The sequence below is a fragment of the Rhinolophus hipposideros genome (assembly GCF_964194185.1).
Source record: "Rhinolophus hipposideros genome assembly, chromosome: 9".
NCBI lineage: Eukaryota > Metazoa > Chordata > Mammalia > Chiroptera > Rhinolophidae > Rhinolophus > Rhinolophus hipposideros.
The window spans coordinates 29,681,980-29,697,763 of record NC_138055.1 but is presented as its reverse complement, the minus strand read 5'-3'; the positions used below and the strand labels follow the sequence as shown (position 1 = coordinate 29,697,763).

At 34.3% G+C, this 15,784-nt stretch overlaps 1 protein-coding gene across 6 annotated transcripts in view; it reads right to left on the bottom strand.

Annotated features, from left to right (window-relative positions):
• Positions 1 to 15,784, bottom strand: part of PTPRO (protein tyrosine phosphatase receptor type O) — a 207,306-nt gene that overhangs the window by 77,172 nt on the left and 114,350 nt on the right. For all 6 annotated transcript variants that reach the window (XM_081061383.1, XM_081061384.1, XM_081061386.1 and 3 more), the window contains 5 exons: positions 9,648 to 9,806; positions 7,700 to 7,852; positions 5,573 to 6,007; positions 3,581 to 3,742; positions 936 to 1,132 (listed from right to left, as the gene is read on the bottom strand). In XM_081061383.1, the coding sequence (XP_080917509.1) occupies positions 936 to 1,132; positions 3,581 to 3,742; positions 5,573 to 6,007; positions 7,700 to 7,852; positions 9,648 to 9,806 (1,106 nt within the window). The remainder of the gene's footprint in view (positions 1 to 935; positions 1,133 to 3,580; positions 3,743 to 5,572; positions 6,008 to 7,699; positions 7,853 to 9,647; positions 9,807 to 15,784) is intronic.

The window sequence follows — 15,784 nt, the reverse complement described above, 5'->3', positions numbered from 1 at the left end:
GAAGTGAATATTGTGTTTGTAAGACACCAAGAATCAGTAAATTTGATCTAATAAAATAATAAAACCAGGTTTTCAGAAAATAGGACTGGGTTCCAGGCTTCCTGTAGGCATTCAGGGCAGCAGAGAACAAGGTCTGCTCTCGGGCCCAAACTGTGTGGTTTCATTCAGGACTGATGACTGCCCTTTTGCACACATTCTGGTAGTCACTCCCAGAACTACTGATTTGCACAGTTTCCACTTGTCTCTCACACTCTCCTGTGTTTAGCTAACTCCTATTCATGTTTCAAAACTCCTCAGTTGTGATTAGTGAGCCATGCATACTTTTAATTTTCGAATTATTTTTTCAGTGAGCATGCATTCATTTTATAGGTAAAATAACAAGAAAAAGAGCCCCCACCCACAAATAAAACAAACAAACAAAAACTGCCCCAAACCCTCTGCTTGGTTGTCACATCCCCTGCGGGAAGTTTTTCTCACCAGTTTCTCAATGCTCTTGACCCAATCCTTATTTACTCATGCCTAGCTCCTTTCTGTGAACTTATATGATCCCTCGATCACTTACTTTTAGCTTAGGCCTTATTTTTTACTCTGCAGTAAGTATATGTTCATTTTCCCAATGTTCTCACTAAACTATAAGCTCTGTAAGAGTAGGACATATAAAAATTATCTAGATTCCCCAACACCTACCTTAGTACCTGGCACACCATAGGTGCTCAGTAAATTATATTGAATGAGGAGTAAAAGTGAAAGGAAGATGACTGACCAAAGACCCATGCATACTCATTTCCCAGCTCCTCTCGGACTCTGGCTATCACTGCTTATAATGCACCCCGGAGACCCGAGTGCAGCTTCTAGCAATGGCCTCCTCGCATTGCCTGTGAGGCTGGGCTGCAGTTGGTGAGTGAGCGAGCCTGGCAGCGGTTCCTTTCCTTTACCTGAGTGCAGTACTGTTTTTCTAGCCTCTGGCTCTCCTTTTGTTTCTGGCAGGTGAGTGACACCACAGACACGATGGTGCCATTGTAGTTCTCTTGGGAAGATGTCCAGGATGTCAAGGCTGTGGTTGGGCTTAACACATGGACACTCACATGCTGGGGCTTCTCAGTTAGTTCTTCAATCCACTCTCCTGAAGGGCCTGAACATGTCAAATGAGAACACAAGGGACGTTTTATGCTGAGCTGATTGTGATAAAGCATTCTAGTTTAAAAAGGCATGTTGTTTTCCTTTGCCCTTACAAAGATTTTCACAGTAAGACTGCCAGCCAGACCGGCAGGCTGTACATTCTCGGCCTAGTGGCCTAGCTAGCATCCTCCACTGCAACGCTCACCATTCACCTGAACAATAGCAGCAGCAACAAAACCAGTTCTACCGAGAGGTGGAAGCTCCACTTCAATTGTTACGTGCATCTGAGATTAGTCTGGTAAATTCTTCACCAGAGAGAATTTACTTCTCTTTTAACAGAGTAGGTCTGGCAGTATGGTATTTCATCAGTGTTTATAATTTCTTTGCTGTTAGGATCTTTGGTCTCTAGAAATACTTTGAAATTCAAATTAGCCTCTACTACAGTTGTGGGGATGGGGGTGGGAGGGAGTCAAATGTGGTAACAGAAAGATCAAAGAGACAAGGTGTGACTATATTAGACCAGACATGGGCAACAGGCCACTCAATTATATTAAGCTGGCTGAAACCGGAGTGATAATTTGAAGACAGGTTGGGTTCCTTATGATAAAATATCTCCATGGAAGTAACTGCTATTAGCTTTCTTCTTTTAAGTTTCTAAAGTGGTTATTAGCACAGTGCCTGACACATAGCAAGGACTCAAGAAATGTTAAGGTGACTATTACTACAGAGACTCCCTGTCCCAATCCAAATGAGCCACTTCCTTTTATTTGCTTAGGAAACATTTCCGAGTTCCTTAATGGAAAGCTGTATTCCTAGGTTGGAACCCAGGAGAGGAAAAGGAGCAAGTGGCTCTGATGGGGAAAGGCAATCTCAGGCTCACTGTAAATAGAGCAAAGGAAATATCAACAATAAAAAATGATAATAATGATGATGGCGAAGAGATACAGCACTCATTATGTACTAGGCCCAGTTTTAGGTCTATATGTGTTTATATATTTCAATCCTTTAATTTTCATAACAAATCTATGAGATAAGTACTAATATTAATCTCACTTTTAGATGAGGTAATTGAAGCAGAGATAGGGAAACCAGAGCTGAGATTCACACATAGGATGTCTGCTTCCAAAATCCAAGCAGCAGTTCAATAAATATTTGTTGAATGTACAACAGAATTAATAAATACACAAATAGTACAACCCCAGGCTAGGATTTTATAATTTGCTACGAGAAGCAAGATAACAAATAAAATAAGTCTAGAAAAATACATATAAACTGTGTGTTTGGTATTATGAGCTATGAAACAGTAGAAACTTAGAGAAGGGGGCCAGAATAGTTGAAGGAGTTTTCCTGGAAGGCATTAATACTTGCTGTGGATCTGTATGAGCAGACAAGGAAATCTTTTAGTTGATGAAACATTTTTAGCCTCATAGGAAGAACTGAATACTAAACTTCGTTCTCAAGTGGTCATTCTCAACTGATCTCGGGTCATAGTTGAAAGACATACAAGGCATTTCTGAATATTTCTGCATGCCTAATTGATCTTTCGGGCCTTTTATCACCGGTGACATTTGTGGTTTCTTTGGTAAAACTGTTATATGGGACATTTTCAACATTCTTAAACTCCTAGGTAAACTGATCTGCTCCTTCTGCCCTCCTCATCTTTCTCCTGCCCACCTTTTTGAGAACTCTTTGATGAAAGATGGTATTTTGCCTTTGAAGAAGGTGGTCATCCTTTTCTGAGAGAAATTTTTATCTATTGCCTTCCATTTTTTTTCCTTCTGCTGATGATAGGCACATTTAACTCCTGATAATCTATGTAATTGATTTTTGGCTTTTAAACTTCTGGTAACCATAGTCAGATTAGCTAAAAATGTTACAGACATGCACTATTTGAGCAGCTTTTAGAAGCTACTTATTGCTCTGTTATAACTCTTTATGGAATCAATATAAACCACCTTAAGACTTGACATTGGAGCTGTGAGGATGCTCTAGCTCTGTCTTCTTGTACCAATTTTATGGTTACTACCTGGGTCTTACTACGCTTCAATCTTTGTCTTTCTTTTGAGCTCTATAAGCTCAATACTCTAATGAAACTTTCCCATAGTTCAACAATATCAATTTTCACCACAACCTCAAGCAAAAGTCATATTTCCCTAACTGTGTGTTCATGTCCTTTGAGAATTTTGGGGACTAGTGTGAAAGGTCAGCTTAATAACTCTGCAGTTATAACAATAATAATAAAAGAATCCTTAAGTAAAATGTCTGGATATGTTTGTGAGTATTAAACATAAACATATTTCCTCTGCTGTCAAAATTTCATGTATCTGGAACTCTCCTGACCTTGAAGAATTCTCAGGATCTCTAAGGTTTGATGAATAATTGCTGCCTGAACATCATTAATTTCACTAGTTCCATTGTTCTAGGTCCCCTGTAAGTACAAAATAGTCTCTTTGGTACTTACTGATATAAAAACTGAGTGATTTTGCTGACTGACTTTTTCGAGTTTCACAGGATCCTGAGGAACTAAAGGTTGTCACAGATAACTTATATTTCCCAGGCTCCTTCAGTTCTGCAACAAATTCATGTGCTTCTTCATCCACTGTCAAATATTCAGTAAAGTTTTCTAAATCATATATAAAAAAGAGAATACATATGAATTGATAACTGGAAAGGTTTTGCATATAGACAAGATAATTAACAGAAAAATGTATCTTTTTATATTGTCTCCTTTCTTTTATCAAATTCAATTAAACCTATGAAGGTTTAATTGAAGGTACTATAAGTAAAAAATGACTAAGGGTTCAAATTGATTTTCACAATACTTTTAAATAACCAAACTAAAATATGGTGTCTAAATCCATAAAACAAAGGTGAGTATATACTGCGTATTCTTACACACTGTCATTCAACAAAATTATGTGCATAAAATAGAAGTAGAATACTTGAAGGAAAAAGCAATAGTTGAATTTCTTATTTGGATATAAGGGGCAAAAAATAAGCAGCAACAAATATCCTTTAAGTTCTTTGTGGTATGACTAAACATTCAACAAATAACAAGATATATTGAATTATTTCTAGTTAGAAATAATTCCTCTGGATATATTTTCTAACACTTGTAATATTTTTTCCTTGATAGTTTGCTTCCAGAACTTTTAAAAGTAAAAGTAATTTTTACACTGCTTCAAAGTTCATCTCCTGCTGCTTATTACTTCAATTGAAGTGGTTATCATCAGTTGGTGAACATAATAGCCTTCAACAGACAGAGCACACTGCAGTCAGATAAAAGCATGATTGAACTTTCATGGAAATAGGTATTAAAATTCTGAGTTACAAGGTCCTGTTTTCCATAGAATATATTGAAGGACAGAAAAAGAAAAGCCAGATAAAGGAAACTTGTTTTTTTAATACAAGTAATTTCAAGTAAATGCTAAAGACTTTTGATTCAAATAATTGGAAGTGACAAAGGATTTCAACTTTATATAATTGGGTATGATTTACTGGTCTATCATCTAGCATAGAGGAATCTACAGATTTTGTATCTCATTCTACTAAATAAAATAGGAGTAAACAATATGTTATGTATGAGACTACGTGATCCTAATGTCCTACCTTGAAAATAAAGCGGTCATTTGAATTTTGACAACTTGACAAAGTTTACCACCCAAACTACTAGACTGGAAAGTTTAAAATGAAGAGTTATTGTAAAAACAAAACAAACAACAAATAACTATAAAAATCTGCCAAACAATTCAGATATGATTCATGACCCAAGTTTACTGACTGTCATGGCCTTGCTTTTTTTAAAATAGTGGGCTAAAATATAAAGAGTGACTCTCAGATGCTGGATGTGTGAATACAACAAATAATACAAGTAGCTTTAGTGGAAATACCAGTTGCAACGTATTTTCTGTTTTACTACCAATTCGTCTTTGGAAAAGTATGAATGGTGCTAGTTCCAGAGGAGCACACCCTAAGGGAAATAAGTAAGAATGGCTATATAAGCCAGACACAGGTTTAATACTCTTGGGAAAGTAGCCGTTGTGTCAGGCAGATTCTTTTGTTGTACACTTCACAAATTTATGAAAACAGAAAATTTCTCCAGGATATTTTATAATTTGTGATGCTTAGACCTTTAGTTCAAAATCTTCCCAAATATAAAGTTTCCCTCAGTACCTTGGGGTACATGAAATATTGGGCAGTGAAACGCATGCAGTTGCCAGTACTTTCAACTTACGTACTACCCAAACCTGCAGATTCTGACCTGTTCATTTCTTTTCTAGTCTCAGTTCCCATTGGATACTTAATTCCATTCCTCCCTTCCTTTATCACTTTTATTTAGATATTAACTGTCTCCCATCCATCTTTCTTCCTAAACTTAAATTTTAAAATGTTTCAATTTCCTTTTCTTTGATTGTATCATTTCTTATTTCCTCCAATTTGCTATTGCTTTTACCTTCTCTTTCTATGTGGACATAGAACCCATCAAAGGCAGTGGGTGGCTTTGGTGGTAACCAACTCAATATCATTTGCACAGGGAAAAAAGAGAAAGAGCCTAATGTCGACTTCTCTGTTTCACTGAGTGTATTGTTATTTTCGTATCCAATGGGAAGTACACTGACAAATTCATCTTCACTTTCAGGAGTTGCAGATGCACTGTCCCACCAATACGGTGGGGATGTAGTTTCGTCGTCACTGCTGTTAAAATCAGAAGAAATGTTGCCAGAGGGGATTTCAGGAGTTTCATCTGTAAAATGGAAGAGTTTGTCTTTTCCCATTGTATCTTGTGATTTCATGAACGATTCCTCTGGGAAACTGCCACTCTGTTCTTCCCAGTTGTTTTTGTTTAAGTTTACAATGCGAACTGAGATATTTCGAGGTGGATAAGGGGCTGTAAGAGACAACATTTTTATTTTACTTTATATTTATTTTATTTTAAGTTCAGTAATTTTTAACTCTATTATCGTGATTACTTGATCTATTGAGTCAAATGCACAAGCAGATTTACAAAATAGGATTTAGTTTGACTTCTATATTTCTATGTTCTAATTTACATCAAGAACAATTGTGGTTTCAAGCACATGTACATCTAAGATTTTGTGCATAATATGTACACATTAGCATATCATCCGTCACATCTCATATACATTAACTTGTGATACTATGCTTGCTTAAGTGGTAATTTAATCATTTTCAAGGCAGAGTTATGTAAATATTCTTCATCTTATCACAGTCTCCTTTTTTAAAAAAAACTGAGTCTCTGTCACTGGATCTTTCTCACACAAAAAACGCAACTACATATAGTGTACTTATAGCGACCCAGACAAAAGTACTCCCTGGGACGTAGCTGCACTTAGGCGTGTCACATACATGAATTGTCTTTAGAAACATTAACACACATGTTAGAAATATGGCTTTACTCCATGGCATATAAAATGAAACATATGCACACAAAATGAGTCTATGAATTATAAAAGCATACTTTTCTAGAGGTAGAAATTTATGAAGGCACACTGCATGGTCTCTACCTATAACAGTTTCCACCTATCCTTCAAATAGCATCTCAAATATCACCTCTTCCATGAACTTCTAATAAAAATTAATCTCTCGCTCATTTGTGTCATTCTATAACTTTGATCCTCTTTTCTAACATTTACCATATTCTGCCTTATATTATTGTCATTTGTATAGTACTTCTGTCATTTTTAAGGACAGGGAACCTGTCTCACCAGTCTCTGTCTCCCTCTTTCTCAGTACTTAGAACAACTCTCATGTAAAAATGCTCAATTAATGTTTCTTGATTTGAACTGAATAATGAAAAATACAAATAGAATCTTAGATGTTGACATGAGGTGAATTACATAATTTTTTCGTCTGGGCCTAATTAATGAGAATTATGACACCTTAGAATTTCAATTAGAAGGGTCCCAGGAGTGATCTAATATAACCTGTTTCCGATATTCATTTGAATGCCCTTTCCAGAATTTGTACTGAGTACTTAGGCACATTAGGCACAGACAATTATATTGTCTAATTATATTGGACACTTATGTTGTTATTGATAATGGATATTTAGTATGTGTATATTTTACACATCTATTCTTCCATCCATCCATCCATCCATCCATCCATTCATCCATCCTACAATAGTGCTTCATATTAGTGATGCTATTAAAAGTAAGCACTACAAGTTTTATTTATATCTGATTCCCAATATTTTCCTTTAATAACCTGATAATATGTACTAGAACGTCTTCCATCTGTTTTTCTGCTATATGGACACATAGAATAGCAGGTATTTGTCTAGTTAAGTTATTTAATTCTAACTTTTTGTAGTCTCATGTATTTTTTATTCAAAGATTATAAGTCTATGATTACATTGATATATTTTAGATTTTTCTTACTAAATATTTTCTTCAGTTCTTTTTACACTGATAGAAAATTTGTTTGGATTATTAAAATGTATATTTATTTTCTTTCTTAGCTCTGCAATAGAATTTTTCTTAGAATGATAAAAAGTATTATGCAACAACATATAATTTAATTATTTTTTTCACTAAATGTTATTCTTCAGATGACTTACCAGTTCTATGCTGTTTGGGTTCATGACTGACACCACTATACTCCACAAGAGTACTTTTATTAAAAGTTGCCTCAGATACCAGCTGAAAGGTGATATTACTATAACATATTCCTGGCAGCCAGTGATTAAATACTGTTTTTCCCTTAAAGAAATCTGAGAAGAGAAAAAATCAATTATATTAAAATTTTGGTCTTTGAATAACACACACTTCTAAGAAGTTCTAAACAGTATGATTAAATATCCATAAATTAATATCTCCTTCAACTCCTGGCATGGACAGTAATTAAAAAATGGCATAAGGCTACAGATGAAAATTTGGATCCTTAGACTCTAGTCTTGAAAGGCTTTTTCTACAAGAATTGGATAAAGTTGGAGTTAAATTTTTATTACGGGAACATTTGGTGTATTAAGTGGAAATGTTCATATATAGAAATGGTATATATTAGGTTTATGTTAGCCATTTACTTTAAGACAAAAACCCAAGGTATTTTGCTACTTTATGATTTGGAAAAAATAAATTTTACAAGAAATGTGTTCACTAGGCTCACTTGTAAAAACTAGCCTATTTTAAAAGTAGAATGATTTATTTGACAGTTGGCAGACAGAACCTGCTCAAAAAAAAGAAGAGATAAAAATTTGTATTTCATTTGGAAAACATTAAAGAAAGTAACAAATTTAGAAACCCAATCAAAGTTAGAAAAAAAATGAGGGAAAGAAATGAAAGTACCACTTACTGAATTAAAAGCCAAAAATAATTTTAAAAATTAATTGAAATAAAAGAGAGCATATTAATGTACTTATTTTAAAACTCGTGGCTTTTAACTCGACAAAAGTTCTAGTGATTGCTTTTTAATCACTCATAAACTTGTATTTGCATGTGATCAATAAGCAAATAAGGACCTATTTATTAATTTGCAGATAATGTTTTCATTGAAAATAAAGAATGCAATGATTTGTGGAATCTATGTTTATGTTTATTTAAATGTTTTAAAGTTAAAAAAACTGTAAAAATTCATTGCATTTGTTTTAAACAGCATCACAAAAAAAAATAAATAAGAAAAGGAAAGAAAAATAATCTATGGAAGTAAGGAATTCGTAAAAGTAACAAGTCCAAGTGACATTTTTCTGGATCCCATGCCCTGTATGCTTCAGTATGCATTCTCCACACCATACATGTTTCCAGTTATAACCAGTAACCTTTGACACCATCACCTGAGCCTCCTGCACATAAATGTTAGGGTGTTGTGTCCTCAGAGTATTTCAGTTCCTCCATTTCAATTTACCTCCCAACGAAGCTGAATGCCCACTCTTCTTCTGTCCCTCTTCCTCTCCACCCTTCTCCCTGATCCCTCACTCCACCTCAGTCTGCTCAGAGAAACTGACTTGGTTCTTTTGAAATTATTAATTCCCCCGGGCTGTTTTCTCTTTTCCTCATAGGTTCCCCATCAAACCAGTAAAAATAGTGAAATTAATTTTTGTATATAATGCATTTAGCTGGTCATAAGATAAATGTATACAAAGGAATCAAAAAGCATTGTGTTTTGCATTTGAGAATAATCTTGGACCATCTCTAAACAAAACTTTGTGAAAGGCATCTCTCTAGCTTCCCAGTTCTAGAAATGCTTTTGTAACACACCCAGAAGGAAATGGCTAGGTGGAGTGTTTCTAAAAGTTTGAATTTATTTCCTGCACCTTTGGCAAGAATAACATGTAAGTGACAATGATTTGAATATTATACTTATGCATGGTACTTGACTCTAAATTAATGAACCAGATGTTCTAAAAGTCCTGATAACAAGATTTTAATGAATCCATAACTATTTTTAATGGTTCATTTATGGTAAAATAGTGAATTATAAGATCTCTTTAGAGTAAGAGAGAAGACCATTTGGCAAAAATCATGTAAAAAGTCAGTCATCATTTAGTCAACCTTTCTTTTGCCTCTTACCTTTATATAACATTGTCCGGAAGTCTTTACCTTCCCAATAGCTTATGTTTACTCTTGTGAAAACATTATATTTTTCTGGATAATGAATTTCAAACAGGACTCCTGTTTCAGGAGAAGGTTTATAGTCATATATTGAAACACTGGTTACGGGCAGAGGTCCTGCAGAAAGAATGTAAATAAAGAAAGGGGAAATGGGGCAAAAGAAAGAAAGGTCATTATCCATACTTGGAAGTACCAAGGATTACACCTGTCAGAACTTTACATGTATTTTTATCATTTGTGAGCACTAAATTCCTTAGTACTCATGAGTTGAGTGTTCTCCTTAGCAGTAACTAAAGTATATTTTATATGGTGTTTTCTGCCTTTCAAATAATTTTCATATTTATTTTTTTATTTGCCTTTTGCAACAACCCTGAGATCTAGGAAACCCACACAAAACAGATAAGAATAATGATAACTCAGAGACTTGAAATTAATTGTCAAAGGTAATTTAACAAGTATGTGGCAGTCTATATTTCCAGATTCCTACTCATTTTTCTTTTCCCTAAGCCAATAAAATTTGATATTAATAACAGAGTAACAGAAAACATATTTTGACTTAGACCAAGAAGAAATGTTTATGTGATCATTTATTTCTTTGAGTGAATCTAGTGCTAATTTTTCTATATTGAGTATAAGATTACAAACTATCTTATGTTATAAGAATTAGGTTATGGTGTTTGTCAAGCTAGTCTTTCTCCAGAATGTTTAATTATGTTTTGCTTGAGTTGTTAATTCATCACAAAACTTTTTAAATACTCATTTTTAAAAAACTGTGATTGATGTATGTCTGTATTTCCCCCACATCCCATCCTTCCGTGAAAGTCTTATAAAATGACAGCTCCCCCACCTTTTCAAAGTAACTATTGGATAAGTTTTACTTACATTTATTTTGTTCAAGAAAATCTTTTAAATAATTTGGTTTGGAGTCAACCATTGTATTACAGAAAAAAATTATTTTGATTCAAAGTTTTAGAACAGAGAGGATTCTTGGCCATAATATATAGAGAGACTAAATGAAAGCGATGTCCTTAGTTTAAATTTTACACTTTTAAAATTTTAGTTTCAATAACATAGGAAACCAAACTTTGGCTTACTTCATTCCACAAATAACTATCGAGTACCTAGTTTGTCTCAGTATGTAGCTAAATATCTCTTATTTTATTCCTCAGGATCTTAACTTATTTTTGCTTTTGCTTTTGATCATGGAGATCCAGGAAATATTGAAGCTACACGTTAAAACTATGAAATTTTCCCCCTAGAATTTTCTTAAAAAACAAGCCAACATCTATAAAAAGTTAGGGAGGCCTTTAGATTGTACAATATATTGTGGTCATATCCCTGTAGACTATGTGCTATATTCTGTTAAAATATTTCTATTTTGTTTTTGCCTCCATCTTTGGTCTTCTTAAAGGTAACAGTTACAGAATGAACTCACTTAGGTGTCACATAAAGAAACAAACAACCTCTTGAAGGCTGAGTATTTCTCTTTGAATAATCCCAAAGAAGTTTTGAACTACTGAAGGTCTTTCTTTCAACCCAGTCTAATTACAAACCCAGGGAGTCTACCAAATCCAACTATTGACTCTGGATCTAAGAGAAACAAAATGAAAGCTAACAGCAAAAAGGAGCCACAGAGCAGTAACTCTTCCATTGCTGCAGTCCAGTTTCACACCCTCACCAGGGATCTGTCTACAAGCAAAGAGCTTAGAGGTCCGTCCACTCAATCTTTCATGTCCGGAGACCTGAAATCTGTGTGTCAAAACCACAGTCCCGTTTTGAAATTCAAGAGATACATGAGGATTAGAGCACAGATATTTTATTTTGTGATGTGTTTTTCTACAGCAAGCTACTTATATTTAAAACGAAAAGAATTTTTTAAATGCCCACTTACATGTTTGCTTCGTATATTTTCCTCTGCTTCAGCATAGTGACCCAGGTCCAGCTGTAAATTTTGAAGTCCAAGCCCAGGCATTACTGAAGCATATTCAATCCAAGATTGACTGTTTTCAATGGAACTCAAATGCATTCTTTAAAAATATTTTACTGTCCAGTTACTTCCCTCATTATTATTTTAGAAATTAATGATGTGCCATAAACCAGAGCTGTTGTTACTCATGTGTTTTTCAGCGATAACAAGGTTAAATCTTGACTTAATTCATTACTCCTTTTTCTCTGCCAGCCACCCTATTACACTTCCATTTCTTGTCTTAGGATATCAGGCTGGACTGGGCAGAGAAATGCACTTGTTAGAAAATGTAACTCATTTTTTATCTTTGTTTATTACTTTTTTGTTTGTTTTTCAAAAAATTAAGCTTTACAGACATAATTGAAACTCCCCCATATAATTTATCCAGATCCCATTTGCTTCCCACCATGACCAGAGGAAAATTATTACTCTAATTTGATGTTTATCTTTCCATGTACGACTATATTTTTTTACTTTTATATTTGTATGTGTCCAATATCCATATGGAATGTTATTTCACGTTTTAAAATATGTTAATAGTAAGATATGCATCATTTTGCAGCTCACTATTATCACCTAACTTTGCTTTCAAGATTTGTCCATTTTCATGCTAGCATCTCTAGAAACTTTATTTTAGTGTTCATTTTGCAACTATAAAAACTACAATTTTGTGCTAGTCTTTTGTTAGATTGATTTTTTTCAATCATTCATTTTTGCAAATAATGCTGCAATAAATGTTTTGGGACATGTTTCCTCAGATTGGAAATTCTGAATAGTAGCGTATACACATCTTCAACTGTATGAGATATTGTCAAAATGTGTTCTAACCTTATGTCAGTTTACATGTATATGTATATGTATATGATAATACATATACATGTATATGTATATGATAATAAAAAGTATATGATAATTGCTCCTTTTCCATATTCTTTTCCAATACTTGCTTATATCAGCTTTTTAAATTTTTTCTACTCTGACGCATGTGAACTTCTGTCTTTGCTTTATTTTCTTGTTCATGAAGGAGGTTGATTGTCTTTTGACATATTTCTTAATCATTCAGCTTTCCTTTTCATCAAATTGTTTGATTCTTTTGCCTGTTTCTTGGGTTCTTTTCCCATATTCTCCTGCAAATTTGCTGTGCAAATTTATCATATACCGCATTCTCATTGTAACTTGTTTTACTGTGTCCAGTACCTTCCTTCTGGATTTACCTTTCTTCTTAGTTAAGTTAGAAGATGGGTGTTAAATTCTCCTGGCCTTTTATGCTAGAAAATTTCTTTGTTTTATTTTTTTCTGGTTGTAGTTTAGCTGGGAATGAAATTGTATGTGAACAGATTTCCCTCAGTACTTTGAAGATAGAGCTCCATTGTCTTCTCCAATTAATGTGGAACAGAAAATTTCTGTCAGTCTAGTAGTTATACCTTTGTAGGTACTATGCTTTTTTCCCCCTTTGGTACCTTCTAAGCTTTTTATTTATTTTTATTTGTCCTTGATAATCTGCCATTTCACCATCACATATCTAGTTGTGTGGTTTTATTTTTGAATCGCCCTACAAGGTACTGAGGATACTTTGTCAATCTATGGACTCATACCATTCTTCAGGTCTTGGAAATGCTCATAATCATCTCTTTGAATATTGTGTCCATCATTCTCCCCATTTGTTTTTTTTCATGAACTCTTAACCTCTTAGTTACAGCATCTCTCACCTCCACCCTTGTGAACTGTCTCACTGTACTAAATTATGGGGCAATTGAACAGTATTTTCTTTCACTTACTAACTCTATTGAACTGTTATCAGTATGGAATTTATTCTATTTAACTGAAGTTTTTCAATGAGTTAACTTTACTATTTTGTTACATTCAGGAGATTTTATTTTTAAATTTTATTTTGTTAATTGAGATCAATTAGTTAACTTTAAATTTAATTAATGAAATTAATTTCACCTAATTTAACCAATTAAAATAATTAATGTAAATGGTTATATTTTTTATTTCTAAACATTTTAATTTATTTATGTTTATTTTATGTGTTTTGTTTTACTTCTGTAAATGTTTGCTTCCTTATCTTTTGGTCCTTTTTAACATTTATCACTGTGAACATTATAACATAGTATTGATTTTGTTTTTTTAGATTGCTATATAAAACATAATCTGAAATGTTAGAGCTTTTGTTTTGATGTCTGTCTTTTCTTAGCATAGATTTCCTCATGTATTTTGAAATATGGACCCTCGGTTAATTTTATATAGTCTGGTCTCCTCATTTCTTGCTTACTCTTTGCTGCTTTGAGTTTAGCCATTGCTTCTTTTCAGCTCACCAGAACCCCCAGTCTAGAACCAGAGCACATAACATTATTTTGGGGTTCCTGATTTTGTGGATAATATAGTGGCTATCACAAATTCATTCCCTGAGCCTGGGGGTTACTGAGCTTGGTCTTTGACAGCAAGCTTGAATGTGTGTTCCCTGAATCCCCAGGTTTCCGTATACGCTTCTTTCATAAACGGGAAGAATATTTGTTCCAAGCAGAGAGTCTCTGTGCCCTATCTAGTGTGAAGCATTCCAATCCTTCTTACTCAACTAGGGCCCTGACTCAGTATTTTCTTTTTCCAGATGTAGAGCTCAGAGGCACCGTGACTTCAACCCACTTCCCCACTTTGAGTTTCTGTTTTGTTTCTGATTCATAGAGTCAGCTATCATGCTTTTTTTGCACCTAGCAATATATGTCTTGTTTCTTTTTGCTGTGTTCCTTTTGCTGTAGGAACAAAGAGTGTATGACAAAGCCAAAATTTGCTGCATTATTTGTATCAGAAATCTTAATATTAAATTCCCATTTTTTCTTTTAGTGAAAAATTTTTATATGATCATTTTTTTCTAATTAGGTGTTCCACTGAAAACGGGTGTTAAAATTGAAGAATATTTTATAATTCTTAATTACCTTTGAACCATTCACAATAGATCATGAATAGGAAGTTTTTTCAAGTTCTGGATATGACAATTTTAGACAGGAGATAAAGAAACAAAAGCAAATGTGAAGCAAATCTGTGGAAAGCAAGCAGAAGTAGCCCTGCACTTATTAGCAACTGCTCAGTGCTAAGAGGTGCTTCCTTCTAAGATCACTCTGCTTTGATGGGCTAAAACTGAAGATGCTATCGGGTCAGTGATCAGAAAACTTTGCTTTTGATGTGACTCTTCTGACATAGTCCTTTTGAGGGAGAGAAACCTGGGTGCTGACCCTCACTTCTGATGGCAGGAGTAGGAAAATGGGATCAATCCTGGGTCCCAGGCCAGAGCTCCTGACTTGTGTTTAGATGATGATTTGAGACCTGACTTGCTTCCTCATCTATATCCAAGCAGGTCACTGAGGTGAGCGGGCAGCAGCAGCCTGCTTGGTCCAAGATGGGTTACTCTCATACCTACCACTTTAGTTCAAGTCTCCATCTTTTCTTTCCTAGAATGTTTTGACAGCTTTCTACATTATTCTTCCTGCCTCCCATCTCACCTTAAATTTCTTACTTGTTTCTCAACACTTCTAAGCCTGGAGACTACCTGAGACTCTTACTATTGTCAGAATCAGTCTTAAACCAGTCACCTCTAGCTTACTGACTTTTCCCTGCCCAATCTGTTTGGAGGCTCCTTTGCTCCCAACCACTGGACTCGTTTTCTATTGCTTATATTCATTAATTTTACATGGAGCTACACATTTTGTTAAGGAGTTTGTTTTAATTTTTTTTTTACATTACAAAAATACTTACATTATTTTATAGCACACTCTACCAAATTAAGCAAACTACAGCCTGCAAGCCAAATCTGGCCTGCCACTTGTTTTCCTGTGACTTGTGAGCTAAGAATAGCTTTTGTATTTTCAAATGATTGACAAAAATTAACAGAATAATAATATTTCATTACACCTGAAAATTATGTGAATTCAGATTTTGGTGTCTTTAAAATTATATTAGAACATGGCCATGTTTGTTTGTGATTGTCCGTGGCTGCTTTTGTGCTGCAACAGAGCAGGGTTGAATAGTTGCCACACAGACTGGATGCTCTACAAGGTATAAAATATTTCTTATATACAGAGAAGGAGCGCGAGGCCTTTACAGAAAATGTTTTCTAACACTTGGACTAGAT